General features: G+C 36.6%; 1 protein-coding gene across 5 annotated transcripts in view; it reads left to right on the top strand.

The window, feature by feature from the left end:
* The window catches only part of Pcdh15 (protocadherin related 15), a 1,075,820-nt gene that overhangs the window by 747,907 nt on the left and 312,718 nt on the right, over nt 1-15,195 (top strand). For all 5 annotated transcript variants that reach the window (XM_045137141.1, XM_045137139.1, XM_045137140.1 and 2 more), the window contains one exon: nt 6,457-6,576. In XM_045137141.1, coding sequence (XP_044993076.1) covers nt 6,457-6,576 — 120 coding nt within the window. The remainder of the gene's footprint in view (nt 1-6,456; nt 6,577-15,195) is intronic.

Raw genomic sequence — 15,195 nt, 5'->3', positions numbered from 1 at the left:
TAATGAGACCACAGTTTACAGCAAAATAAAAAGTACTGTGGGTCACTACATTAAATGATATAAACCCTTATTCATATGTGAAAGGTAAAAACTTTATGTCATAAACAGAGAGTTGTATCATCACCCCTTGAAAAGATGGTAGAGGTAGAAATGAGGGAGGTAAGGTAATTGATATCAAGTTACATAGGAGGAATAAATTCTGCCCTGAGGCATTACACAATTATATATGTTATTTAAAAAAAATCTGGAAAATAGCAGGATGTGGAGGCACACACCTTTAATCCCAGCATTCAGGAAGCTAAGGTAGGTGGTTTGCTGTGAGTTCAAAGGCAGCCTGCAACTATATAGTGAATTTCAGCCTGTATTATAGTGAAACCCTACCAAAAAAAAAAACAAAAAAAAACAGAAAGATTAAACATTTCCCATCCAAACAAATGCCAATTTTTAAGAATATAGAAAAATTAATTAAAGTTTGATCAATATGCATTATACATGTAGAAATATTCATATATACATATACATTATGAACATTGAATTTTCACAATGTACCTTGACATTCTTAAACATCATACTTTTATATACATATATATATTCCTGTTTGGTAAATACCATATATATGCATATACATATATATTATATTATATATCATATAATTATATATAATATATATTATATAATATATATTATGTATATATTATATAATAATGAATGTAATATATTATATATATATAATATATATAATTTTTATCTGTGTGTGTGTGTGGGTGTGTATGTCTGAACTGAATCTGATATGGCAGGTTTTGCAAGAAAGCACCTGTAACTGCTGAGCCATTTCTCCTGCTTCAAAGTAACTTAGAAGGTTGTGGTATCAGTGTCTATTCATAATAATAGATAATTTCAAATATTTGCTAAAGTAATTAGGTAAATAATAATAATAAATAATAATAATAGATATTTTCAAATATTTGCTAAAGTAATTAGGTAAATTGGTTTTCACAGTAGAATAGGAGTTTAATGTTCTTCCTTCTGGAGTAACTTGATATTTTCATGAACTCTAATAAAAATGTCTCCTTGCTCTTGAAGCTTCAGTTTCACAAGTGGTTATTTTTAAAGTAGTCCAATGTGTCCATTGTTTTTATGACTGATGCTGTGTGTGTCCCACTGAGTTAACCACTGGTGATTGCAATAGTCTGAAGACATTATTTTTCCTCCAGAAATGTTATGTTGTAATATATATGTTCATTTACAGTCTACTTAAATTTATTTTTATGTTCGCTGAACACAAAGTTAACATTCTGTGTGGATATGTAATTCATCCAGCATCATGTATTCAGAAAGAAACTAGATTCCCCTTACTCTGAAGTGCTCTGTGATGGATGAATTTTTATGCAAATGCTAAATTCAATTTGTAACTTATTCTCATCTAAGTAAATTCAGGAAGAATTAAAATCATTCACTTATTTAATCAGGAAATTTAATGATATAACATGACTTTCTTTAGTTCTTTTTTTTTAAATTTTTTATTTATTTATTTGAGAGCGACAGACACAGAGAGAAAGACAGATAGAGGGAGAGAGAGAATGGGCACACCAGGGCTTCCAGCCTCTGCAAACGAACTCCAGACGCGTGCGCCCCCTTGTGCATCTGGCTAACGTGGGACCTGGGGAACTGAGCCTCGAACCGGGGTCCTTAGGCTTCATAGGCAAGCACTTAACTGCTAAGCCATCTCTCCAGCCCTACTTTCTTTAGTTCTTAAATAAGCAATCACAGTATTGATCTAAAATGACCTTCATAAGTACTTCCATCCAATCTTAACATTCATAGAAAGGAAGTTGAGTTTCAAAGGAACTGTGTGAAAAAGTGGGGAACAGAGTGTTTTCATGTCTTGGATGTAAGAACCAAAGTCATGAAATGCATTTGATTTGAATTTTTGAGAAGAAACATCTAATTATATTTTTCTATTCTCTCTCTCCTCTCTCTCTCCGTGTGTGTGTGTGTGTGTGTGTGTGTAATTTTGGGGACTGTTTAAAGAAATTCATTTGGAAGCAAACATGTATATTTATTTCTGGTCTCAACATTACTTTTTAAGCTTATTTATTTATGTATTTGAGAGAGTCAAAGAAAGAGAGAGGGAGAGACAGACAGAGAATGGGCATGCCAGGCCCTTCAACCACTGCAAACAAACTCCAGACGCATGTGCCTCCTTGTGCATCTGGCTTACATGGTTCCTGAGGAATTGAAATTGGGTCCTTTGGCTTTGCAGGCAGATGCCTTAACTGCTAAGCCATTCCTCCAGCCCCTCTATATTATTTTCTATTACTCTATATACTTTAAAAATATTTTATTTATATTTTATTTAGAGAAAGAGAGGTAATGAAAGATTGAGATAGATAGTATGGACATGCTAGGACTTCTTGACACTGGAAACAAATTCCAGATACATGTACTGCTTTGTGCATCTGGATTTACATAGTAACTGGGGAAGTGAACCCAGGCCATCAGGCTTTGCAGGCTTAGTGGTTTTAACTACTGAGCAATCACTCCAGCCCCCCTACATGCTCTTGTTGTTATTATTGTTGTTGTTGTTAATGATGGTGTCAGGCTGCATGTGTAATAGTCACTTTGTAGTATATTTTGAAGTCTATTCTTGTAACATCTCTAGTTTTTCTCTTTCTGTGATCAAAGTTACTATAAGTTTTTGAATTTTTTTGAAGAATTTTATTAGTGTTTGGGTGGTATTTCAATGAATCTGTAGATGACTTTGAGTGTATGGACATTTAGCCCAATTAATTCTTTCAATCTATGAACAAGGGATATATTTTGATTTATTTGTATCTTCTGTAACTTCTCTCATCAGTGTTGCAGTTCTCAACCTGAATATCTTTGATCTTCTGGATATACTTTCTTTGAAGTATTTTATGTTTTGTAAATATTATCATACTATAAAGATGAATACTTTCCTAATTTATTTTTGGAAATTTTATTAATTTATAAAGTGACTACTAATTTTATATAAACTAGATGTCTTCCTGCTCACTGAAACTGTATCATGTGACCTCTCCTTTATTTGTGCCCCCCTTAAACTACTGTACCCTATGTTAATAGTCACTTCACTCTCTCTTCTACAAGGGAAACCATTTTAGATTCCACATGAATGCTGTCCTTTGATATTTAATTCCGTGCCTACATTTTATCCCTTAACATAATATCCTCCATTTCCATCCATGCTATTACAAATGAAAATGTTTCCTTTTTCTGGTTGAATAGTAGTCCATTATATGTAAATAACCTGTTTTCTTTATTAGCTGATATATACTTATTTCAATTGCTTTGTGTTACTGATATCTCTTGGACATAATGATCTTATTATTTTGCTGCATATATATCCAGTAAAGAATGGCTCTGAGGATATATTTTTAATTTTTAAGCAACTCTTTTACCACAGCAACTATACTAATTTTCATTCTCAACAACAGTGGGTGAAAGGTCCTACTGCAGCTAGCTTCCCATTGCTGGACAAACATGCTATCATAAGCAACCTCTAGGAGGAAAAGGTTTATTTCTGACTTTCAATGTTCATGGGAACACCATCAATGGTGGAATAAACTGGCTCATTATCATAGTTCTAAGCAGAAAGACATCATCAAACACCTGGGAAACACCACAAAACATGAAAGGCCAGAGAGCCAAACTGCTCTCCACACCTTAGGGCTGGACATACCTCCCATGTAGCAAGGATCTGCCTATTAGGGGCTCAAGTTGACAGCTCGGTTTTAATAAAAACCTGAGTCTATGGGATCATACATTCAACTACGACATTCAAACTACCACAGGGCCTTTTTGCCATGTGTAGACTTGTTATCATTTGCCTTTTTGATGAAAGCTATGAGGATAGTAGTAATGTGGTATCTCAATTTTATTTTGATTTTTGTTTCTCTCATTAACAATTTCACATATATCTACTGACTATATGTATATCTTCTTTTAATAAGTAGCTATTTAGGTCACTTGCCCATTTCTAAATTGGGTCGTTCTCTTGCTATTGATATGTTTGTTATATATTTTGTTTACACATCCCTTATCATATGTACATTTTGGAAAGATTCTGTTTTATTCTTAAGTTCTTTTTACTCTGAGGATTGTTGCCTTTGCTTTACAGAAGCTTTTTGTTTTAATATAACCCCTTTTTTTTAGTTGTTTCATATGCCTTTGTGTGATACCCAAAATCTCAGTGCTCAGGTCAATGTCATGGGGCTTTCTCTTTATAATAATGACATAGGAACAAAGATTGGGCATCTAAAACACATTATATGGTATGAGGTTTATTTTTCTTAAAAAAATAAATAGGGCTGGAATGTTGGCTCACTGGTTAAAGTGATTGTTTGGAAAGCCTAATTACCTGGGTTTGATTCCCCAATACTCACATAAAGTCAGTTGCACAAGGTGGTGCATGTGTCTGGAGTTCCTTTTCAGTGGCTAGAGGCCCTGGCATGTTTATTCTCCCTCTATCTATCTCCTCTCATATATAAATAAATTAAATTGAAATGAAAAAATTCTCACTATTGAAATTCTCACACTAATATTCACATTTGTTAATTTGTTAATTAGTTGGATTTAAGCCTTGTACAGTATAAATATATACAATGTTATTTCAATTAAAAACTAAAAACACATCACATAACCAAATAGATATGGCGATAATACACATCTTACTTTTTGGTCAATTGAGTGTTTCTGCTACCACTTAAAACCTACTAGTCTTCTTTATACATAGTAAGTCTCATTGTGCATGCTTCCTTGCTTGCAGGTTATTCTACTAATTAAACATTATTTGTAAGTACAAATTAATTCTTGTTCTGCTTTTATACTCATGGACATTTGAGTGTGTCCCCTAAACAGACAAGAGAATTACATGATCTCTCCTTTCTTCTCTACTCTTATAGTATTTCATGACAGAATCCTAGTCAATAATTTTCAAAAAGATGGGCTGGAGAGATGGCTTAGCAGTTAAGCGCTTGCCTGTGAAGCCTAAGGACCCCGGTTCAAGGCTCGGTTCCCCAGGTCCCACATTAGCCAGATGCACAAGGGGGCACACGCGTCTGGAGTTCGTTTGCAGAGGCTGGAAGCCCTGGCGCGCCCATTCTCTCTCTCTTCCTCTATCTGTCTTTCTGTGTCTGTCGCTCCCAAATAAATAAATAAATAATTTAAAAAAAGAAGATACAAGGTCATACATGCATTATAAAAAAAATAATAATAATTTGCAAAAAGAAAAAAAAAAGAACAAAACTACAAGTATTTGCCCTGTGGAAGTACAGAGTTTATATTTGCTATTAAAATGTGTGGAGTTATGGAATAATACATGACTACAGAACTAATGGGCAAAAAATGCATGCACCAAAAAGGCATTAAATTTGTCCCTGGAATGGGGAGATTTTGTCAGGAATGCTACAGGCAGAGGTGATGTCTGGTTAGTTGAAGCTTGTCCAATGAGTAGTGTTTCAGCTCCAGCCTGAGGAGAGAAGGGGAGAATAATACATGGTTCACCAAAAAGGAAGGGGAGAATAAACACACAGTTCACAGACCTACAGGCAGGAGAAAGCAGCAGTGGTGTTTTAGGTAGATGAGAAAGAATTAGGCTAGGTATAAAAGTCAAATACAATCATTGTTTTATATGCTACATCTGTTAATTTCACACACATTAATCAAAAGTTTAAAAGAATGCTTACCTCTTCACCTCTTTTCATGTGACTAACTCCTCCTTGATCAATATGGGAAGCTCTGAAGAACCTCCCTGCTTTCTTCTTTTGATAACCCTCTTCTCCAAAGTTACCACTTGCATATAATGACCAACCTTGGATTTAACTCTCCCTGAAATGAATTATTTGAAAATAAGGAGACTAACTTTCTTACAGGACTTAAGATTCTAGCTTACAAATCACCTAATAAAGCAATTTTCTATTTATTTATTTTTAAGAAGAGAGAAAGGTACAGAGAAGAGAGAGAGAAAGGGAGCACCAGGGCCTCCACCACTGCAAATGAACTCCAGAAGCTTGCGCCACTTTGTGCATATAGCTTACATGGGTACTGGAGACACCAACCTGGGTTCTTAGGCTTTTCAGGCAAGCGCCTTAACTGCAAAGCCATCTCTCCAACCTAGTACCTCGAATTTTTAAGGGAGAATGACAGATGTGCTTTTCTCCACAAGTATTAAAATGCTACTGGCTATAAAGTCTTTTGAACCTGTTTTACCCAAAGCAGTGCTTATGATAAAAGAAACTTCATACATTGTCAGATTCCTATGTAAAGACTGCAATTACTCTAATTTTTTAATGCTTCACATCTTTGGATCTGGACAGCTGACTTCTCATTGTCTTCATTTAATAAAGGGCAGGTTGTGTGCTGGAACACAAGCAGATTATGAAATGAGAATTGATAGGGTTTCTCTTTTCCTTTCAGCTCACTCCCGTTGGAACCACGATATTTACTGGATTTTCAGGAGATAATGGAGCTACTGACATAGATGATGGCCCGAATGGACAGATAGAATATGTGATTCAGTACAACCCAGAGGATCCGGTATGTGCTTGAAGGCGCGTGTCCTCTGTGGGAAGAATGAGATGGACACAACTACTTAGGTGCTGATGCTGCTGACACTCCCCTGCCTAATGGGGCTTCATTAACAGTGAGGTTATAATTAAAATCATTCCCAAACTGAGTTATTTTAGTACTGGTGATTTGTTTAAAAAATAAAAGCTGCATTTATGACCCACAGTGATTAAGTGGGTCGTTGGGGGAAGACGTGCTGGGAGAGGAAGTGAGAAGATAATTCAATGGAAATACAACCAATTTGCAATATGCTTATATTTTTTAAAGTTCCTAATCTAGAGATATTTGTAGGTAAGTGTTTAAAATGTGTTTATGAAATCTGAGTCTAGTGGTATGTATCCATAGTTCTGGTACCTGAAAGGTTGAGGCACTGGGATCACTGTGAGCTTAAAGCCAGAATAGACAAACTAATGACAATCTGAACCAAACACATAAACATACATTTGGACTTATCTACTAAATTTCTATGATACTATGGACTTCCAAGCCTTCTAAGTGATTTATATGAAAATGTATATCCCAGAAGAGGCCCATGTTTAACACTCAGAACTCAGTTCCCATGCTTGCACCACAGGTTAACACACATGGAATACAATTCCATCTTGTAGAAGCCCTAATGTCCCAGCCATGTCAAAAGTGAGTCCTAAGAAAGTGTGGGAGACAGTGTTCACAGGCATAGATCATGTTTGGCTGTGGGAAGGAGTGTTTGTTCTCTAATTTTTCCACCAAATCACTTTTGGCCATGACTTGTTTCTAGTGATTTTCTAGTGACATTATACATAAGCACACAAAACCAGAATTCTTAAATTGGCTTTCTAACTGGAATTCCTGCCTGACATTTTTCCTTTCTTTCTCTGAGAATCTGGGATTATCACAGACTCTCCCAAACAGGATTAAAACTTTGTCATGGGCTGGAGAGACAGTTTAGTAGTTAAGGACACTTGACAACAAAGCCAAAGGACCCAGGTTCAATTTCCCAGGCCCCACATAAGCCAGATGCACAAGGTGACAGAGGAGTTCATTTGCAGTGGCCAGAGGTCCTTGTTGTGCCCATTCTCTCTCCCTATTTCTCTCTCTCTTTCTCTCTCCCTTTCTTTCAAATAAATAAAAAAATATTTTAAGCTATGTCTTAAATAAGCTTCCTAATTTCATTCTATTTCTCTTTATATTACAAATATAAAAAGTGGTAACCATCACATCCTCATAGCTTTAAACAGATAATAAGAAATAAAGAGTTTAGAGAGATTGAGGACTCACAATTTGATCTACCTCCAGAATTATAGTGAGAATTAAATGAATCACACTGGTCATATTTGCTTTCTATTCTCATGATTCAGCTAGGTGAAACATCTCTCTTGCATAGCATACAATACCAGGTTCATCATGCACCCACTTCTGAGTCCTAACCTCTAATTTTACATGCACTCAAATCTACTGTGTTCTAACAAAGTAGCTGCGGTAACTTTATGTAAATTTTCAAGGTATTTGTAAAATGAGAATTAAAAAGGAATAACTAAAACAAAAACTCATTGGTCCATCAGGTTCAAAGATGTCACTAGAAATTTTCTTTTCATTTGTGCCTCTCCCTAAAATGGAAATTCTCCCTAGGCCTTTGGGCTGAGTCCATGAATCCTAGAAACAGAAAATCAAATAGAATGTGACATAAATACACAATGTGGAAGAATTACACAAGACATCAGACAAGTCTAAGCCAGGTGGGACACACTGTCCTGGCAAATAGAAAGACAAGGGATGGATCTAGAGACTTAACAAGATCAGAGATTTCCTTAAATTTTGGTCCTGTCTCTCCTTCCAGTGTCTGCAACAATAGCCTCATGGATGTATCTGTCTCTCAGGGATTATTGCCTGCTATCAGGTTCAACCCACATATAAATGAGCCAGAACTACAACAGAAAATAAATTCCCCAATGCCAGCAACAGTGGGATGAATAGAAAAGGCTTCCTATAATTAATAAGAGGACCATAACATTCTGATTAATGCTAAGTATCAGAACAATTACAATTTTTACCTATGAATCACTCATGTGCTGTGTGGCATGTGACTAAGTACATTGGTGTTCTCTATTTGAAAGCCCATCTGTTTGCTTTTTTTATATTTTTCTACCTGATGCTTGAAGTCATATTCTTCAGAACTTGAATTCTGATGATTAATTAAAGTCTCTTTAACCCACAGAACAATTTGCAGTACAATAATTTAAGGAATTTTGATCCAATGTATAAAAACAATGAAATATCACATTAAAATGTAGCTTTGTCAAACTTTCTTTTTTTGTTTTAAATTTTTTATTTATTTATTTGAGAGCGACAGACACAGAGAGAAAGACATAGAGAGGGAGAGAGAGAGAATAGGCTCGCCAGGGCTTCCAGCCTCTGCAAACGAACTCCAGGCGCGTGCGCCCCCTTGTGCATCTTGCTAACGTGGGACCTGGGGAACCGAGCCTCGAACCGGGGTCCTTAGGCTTCACAGGCAAGTGCTTAACCGCTAAGCCATCTCTCCAGCCCCAAACTTTCTTAAGAAATAAAAACATCCAGATGCACGACCCATTTTCATTAACAAGGAGGGTCTAATGGGAGGGGGTAGATCACAGATGAGCCTAAATAATGGTACCAAACTGCCTGTATTCACTGAAAAGAAAACTAATAAATTAAATTTAAAAAAATATATTTAAATGAAAAAAAAAGAAATAAAAACATGTCAACACTAGTCTTAATCTCCAGTGAGGCAATAAAACCTGCCTGTGTGGGGCTCTATACTATGCTTCTGAAGCAACGTGTATGAGACTATGCCCAAGACAACCACTTATGTGCTTTATTCTGTAGCCATCACAGGTGTAAACTACTCACATCAGGGTTCTAAGGAAAGAAGCAGGTACAGGTTTAATTTCTTTTAATGAATGTAATATGTTGTTTCTTCTCACTCTGGTTTCAAGTTAATTTTTGGTTAATTGTGGGTGTTCCATAACATGACTCATGAACCACATTGAAGATTCTTGAGTTTCTAAGTGTCTTTCATAATGTAAAGAAATTATCTGTCATTATTTGTTTAATTCTCATCTTTTGCTTATTCTTCTCCCTCTGTGGCTCTAATTATGGCACATTGGACATCTATATTCTGTTCCATGTGCTGATGGGTCTTTTGATGTATTTTAATATATTTTAAGGTTTTGTCTATAAATTGGGTCTTTTCTATTGATATATGTGCAAAGTTACTACATTGTCCAGTATCTCCAGTCTGTTGTTTTGTTAAACCTATGTTCTGATTTTGTATTTTTTTTTAATTTCATGTATTGGGCCTAAATGTTTGATAATTTTCTATTCTTAATTTCTTAACAAGCTATATAAAGATAAGATTTCCCATCATTTTGTTTATTCTGAATATTATACATATCTTAGTGATGCAGAATTTGGAGGATCAGAAGGGATCCACAAAATGTATGAACCCCACTTGGGTTCTGTCCTACTTTTAACAAATAATTGGCAAAGAAGGACTTAAGAAAGATAAATTATGAATTATGAAGTTTATTTAGGAACAAAGTCACCATTTGTGACTTTTTTTTTTTTTTAAGGAAAGTTGGGACATAGGAAGAAGCTGGAGCAGAGTCATGTGCTCATGGGAGGCAGGAAACACGCTGTGTGGAAAATGCAGCAAAGTCCATGACACTCATTTAAGAGAAATTGAAGTTTTCAGGGAACAAACACATGGAAAAGAGAATTTAGGAGCTTGTGTAGAGAGACTTAGAAGGAACACCCATAGTATCCACCCTGAGTTTCCCTATGGAAGAGAGTTAAAAGTGTAAATGGTGGTGACTTAAGAAAGAATAGCAGAGAGAATGTATTCAGATGAGAAGTAAATGATATTATACCCATGGTTACCCTGAGTTATGAGTAATTACATGGGTAACAGGCCTAGAGTTAGAGAAAACACCCATGTGGTAGAGCTAGAGTGTAAGGAAAATACACACATGGCAGATTGTGAGGCCAGAGGAAAATCATCTATGTAATTAAAGTGGGATGTTACCTAAAGTTTAAAGTAGATAAACCATCCAGACAAAGAAACAATATTCTACCTCCCATCCAGCTAGACTTGGTGTATCCAAGCAAGGATGAGAGGGAATCCAGAGAGAGCCAAGAGAAAGAAGGCTGCAGGCTTTATAGTACCAAATTGAGGTGTGCAAGGAAAAGTCCCAATTGCTTTGTAAATTTGGAGGGCAGATCCAAGAGCCAGCCCACCTGGGCCGTTAGGTAGACGGTGGGCAGCAGGGAGGATCAGTCTCAATCCGACATGAGTTCCATTTCTGACAAAAGTTCCTTTCTTGTGCCAGGACAAGGTGGAATGTGGGGGGCATCTATTGGTTCTTTCTGGACCTCAATTTCTAAATGAAACTTCCTAAAAGAAACTAGTTTTCTCCTACCTTCCTAAATTAGCACAGGTATTGTTATAACAGCTAATTGAAACCCTGTGTGGTTAGCACAACATTGCTTCCTTGATTCTCTTGGAAAAAATAACCATGCCTTTGTATTTATCAGATCTAGTTCTGATAGCTCTACTCTAATAATGACAAGAGAAGATTCTGATATGGAGAAACTCTTGATTCTGGTTTCATTCCCCTGAGACATGAATCTTACTGCAGTTTAGTGTTACAGTTGAGAACTGCTTGAACTAATTTTCAAAACTTCCTTGAGCATACCTAAAGTCTCTATTCCCTGTGCATTTCCCTTAGTTGACCTGCTAGTAATAAAACTTTGGAAAATGGAGTTTAGAGATCAGTAGGAGCCTTGGACATAGGCATTAGCAGAATTTCATCCTTCCACCTTCCAGTTCTCTCCTTCCAGTACCATCCCCTCACTTTCCAGCAGATTTGTCGTCCTGTGCTCTGTACAGTAATGTCTCAGTCAAAGATGCCAGGATTTCCATCAGATTAAAGTGTCTCAGTGTGTTGCTGGATTTAGCCTACCCTCAGGCTAACTGCCAAATAATAGAAACTTCATTTCTCTTTCAAGTTTCTATTATCCCTTAGAATATCATTGTGGGGGCTGTCTTGCTGAACTGCAAAGCAGAACTCACATTCACCTCAACTATCTCTGTGTGTCTGCAATGAAATGCTATGAGTAAGGATGTGTAAGTAAGGCAGAATTAGTACTGGTGTTGGATGTCTATTCACTTCTCTATAAATGACAAAAGAGAATAATGCTTTGATTATAAGAGCATATATGAGGGGCTGGAGAGATGGCTTAGCAGTTAAGGCGTTTGCCTGCAAAGCCAAAGGACCTCTAACTGATTCTCCAGGACTCACGTAAGCCAGATGCACAAAGTGATGTATGAGTCTTGAGTTCATTTGCAGTGGCTGGAGGCCTGGCACGCCCATTCTCTCTTCCTGTCTCTCTCTTTCTCCCTCCCTCTCTCCCTGTTTCTCTTTCTTGCTCTCTCAAATAAATAAATTAATTAAATTTAAAAAATAAAAAAGAGCATATATGTGATTAACCTCTTGTCACTGTGTTCCCAGACTATCAAATAAAGGAAGAATATAGTATTACTTACTGTAGAATTATTATGTTGAATTTTGAAGAAATACAATGTGTATCAACAATCAGTACCAAATGAGCCATCAATCCTTCATCCAGTTCCTAGGAAACAAGATAGTGCACATGTTATCTAATTGCTATATGGCTATCACAAGCACATGGTTTGGCAGAGCACTTCTTCTTCATGGTATCTGTGGTTTAATAGCCTGGATACATCTTAGCTGGGATTCTTAATCTTCTCTGAAGGTATAATCAAGGCACTGGAAAGATTAATTCTCCCATAAAATTAGAATATTCAACTATTTCCAAGCAAAACCAAATTCTTGTCATCATGTCTTTATGGTTGAAGAGTATAGTACCAAGCTAGGAGCTATTCTCACATTTACACACAACCTTCAATTCTTCAGTTTATCAGGTACAAGGAAACAAGCTAATCTATTATAAGACAAAGCTTTATGTAACATAACAGTGTTCATGGCCTATGGTATTATTTATGATTAAAAGCAAGGTAGAGGTCCCGCCCACCTTTTGGGAGGAAGGAATTACATAGAGGTGAAAACTGATTCTTAATAGTCAGGGATTAAGAATTTTCCACACCAACTAAACTCTCAATGGTTTTATGTTTCTTAGGTAGATCTGCTTTCAAAATGTATTTATTGAGTCTTTTTCTTTTCTTTTACAAATGGTACAAAAATATAAAAGATAAAGTTATTTTCTGATCTTAAGAATAGGTAAGGGCTGGAGAGATGGCTTAGCAGTTAAGCGCTTGCCTGTGAAGCCTAAGGACCCCGGTTCGAGGCTCGGTTCCCCAGGTCCCACGTTAGCCAGATGCACAAGGGGGTGCATGCGTCTGGAGTTCGTTTGCAGTGGCTGGAAGCCCTGGTGTGCCCATTCTCTCTCTCTCCCTCTATGTGTCTTTCTCTCTGTGTCTGTAGCTCTCAAATAAATAAATAATAATGAACAAAAAATAATTAAGAAAAAAAAAGAATAGGTAAGTTGAAGGTGGTCCTTTCCGTTGTTAAGTCATTTCTTCTTGGTTACTCAACTATGTTTTCTTCATGACACATATAGACAATTAACTAGGAATGAGGTGAAAAAAGAATTTTTACTATTTAAAAATCATAAAATTTCAGCCGGGGGTGGTGGCACACACCTTTAATCCCAGCATTTGGGAGGCAGAGGTAAGAGGATAATCATGAGTTCAAGGCCATCCTGAGACTCCATAGTGAATTCCAGGTCAGCCTGGTCTAGAGTGAGACCCTACCTCGAAAAACCAAAAAAAAAAAAAAAAAAAAAAATCATAAAATTTCAATAATAGCCAAACATTGTAAACTCTTCATCATAACAAAGTTCTTTTATTTAATCTGTGAATGGAATCAAAACTGCCAAACGTGAGCTTTGCTTTCCTTTCCTCATCCCTTTTATAATAATTCAAATGATCTTCTAAAATAAAGGAGCAAGTGCAAAATACAAGGTTTCTGATCTGATTAACTCAATTTAATGCAGAAGCATATGTGCGCTGCTTTCCAGAAGTTTTCTGATTCTTCCACCTTTTCATGTTATACTAGGAATGTACTTTTCTTACCAGAAGAAAACTATTTGCTTCAATTAAGGGGGTTGGGGGAAGCAAGCTCAAAGACCAAAAAGAAAATTCATTTTACCTTGTCCCTCAGCTCTCGGCTGGGAAGATTTAGGGAAAATGAAATGAAACACCTATTAGTGATGGTACCTTTATATAATCAATGAAGCAGTTGATGTGGTAATGTGTGCTAGATATATAGATATGGAGAATAAGAAATTAAGATGTAGGATTATGTTTTTGCAGTATCCTACTCTTTTATACAAAGTATTTGCTTATTTTTTTAAATATTTTTATTTATGTGGTAGGGGGCAGGGACTACCAAGGTCTCTTGTCAGTGCAAACAAACTCCAGACACATAAACCACTTTTTGTGTCTGGCTTTACATGACTGCTGAGGAATTGAACCCAGGCAGTCAGGCTTTACAAGCAAGCACCTTTATCTATGGAGCCATATGTCCAGCCCAAAAATATTTAAAATAATAATGTAGTGTATATCGGACTCTGGAAGTACTCTAAGCAGTTGTAAAATAAAATATTCAATGTCCCTTGTTAAAGCATGGAACTATGATTTGAATTGAAATGTCCTCTGTAGGCTGATGTACTAAACACTTGGTTTACAATGGGTTTTGCTAGTTTGGACATTTCTGTAAACTTTAGCATGTAGAGTCTCATGAGAGAAAGTTGGTCACTGGCATGGGTCCTTGTTGGTTAACTTGTCCATGCCCCCACTGTCTTTCTTTCTTTTTTTTTTTTTTCTTAATTTTATTTATTTATTTATTTATTTGAGAGTGACAGACACAGAGAGAAAGACAGATAGAGGGAGAGAGAGAGAGAATGGGCGCGCCAGGGCTTCCAGCCACTGCAAACGAACTCCAGACGCGTGTGCCCCCCTGTGCATCTGGCTAACGTGGGACCTGGGGAACCGAGCCTCGAACCGGGGTCCTTAGGCTTCACAGGCAAGCGCTTAACCGCTAACCATCTCTTAACCATCTCTCCAGTCCCCCACTGTCTTTCTATCTGCTTCCTTTCTGTGAAGAAGTAAACAGCAGTCCTCTGCCACATGCTTTTATTACCCAAGCCCATAGACCGAGTAAACACAGGCTGAACCAACCCTTTGAAAGCATGAATCCTTCCTCCTTTAATTTGTTAGTGCCATGCATTTGGCCACAGAAGTACAAAAGTCACTAATACATGCTCTAGAGAAAACTTTATTTTAGATATTTGCTGTAATAATAGGCGATGAAGGGCTATTGGGTCCAGGATGTGACTAAATTCCATTAAGACACAGGTCTCAGGATTAGTAAAGAATCTTGAAAAAATGTGCTCTGATAAGGCTAAATTATGAATCATTAGGTTTATTTTAGGAAGAATTAGAATCCAGATGAAAGGCTACCTGAAAGGCTCTAGTCAGAAGCAAATTCTTCCCCATGCCCAGCTGGAAAGAGAGAAGGGAGATTGAATAAT

This window comes from Jaculus jaculus, chromosome 18 (assembly GCF_020740685.1).
Source record: "Jaculus jaculus isolate mJacJac1 chromosome 18, mJacJac1.mat.Y.cur, whole genome shotgun sequence".
In the NCBI taxonomy this organism is placed as follows: domain Eukaryota; kingdom Metazoa; phylum Chordata; class Mammalia; order Rodentia; family Dipodidae; genus Jaculus; species Jaculus jaculus.
The sequence above is the reverse complement of the archived record's forward strand: the minus strand, read 5'-3'. Positions and strand labels throughout refer to the sequence as shown.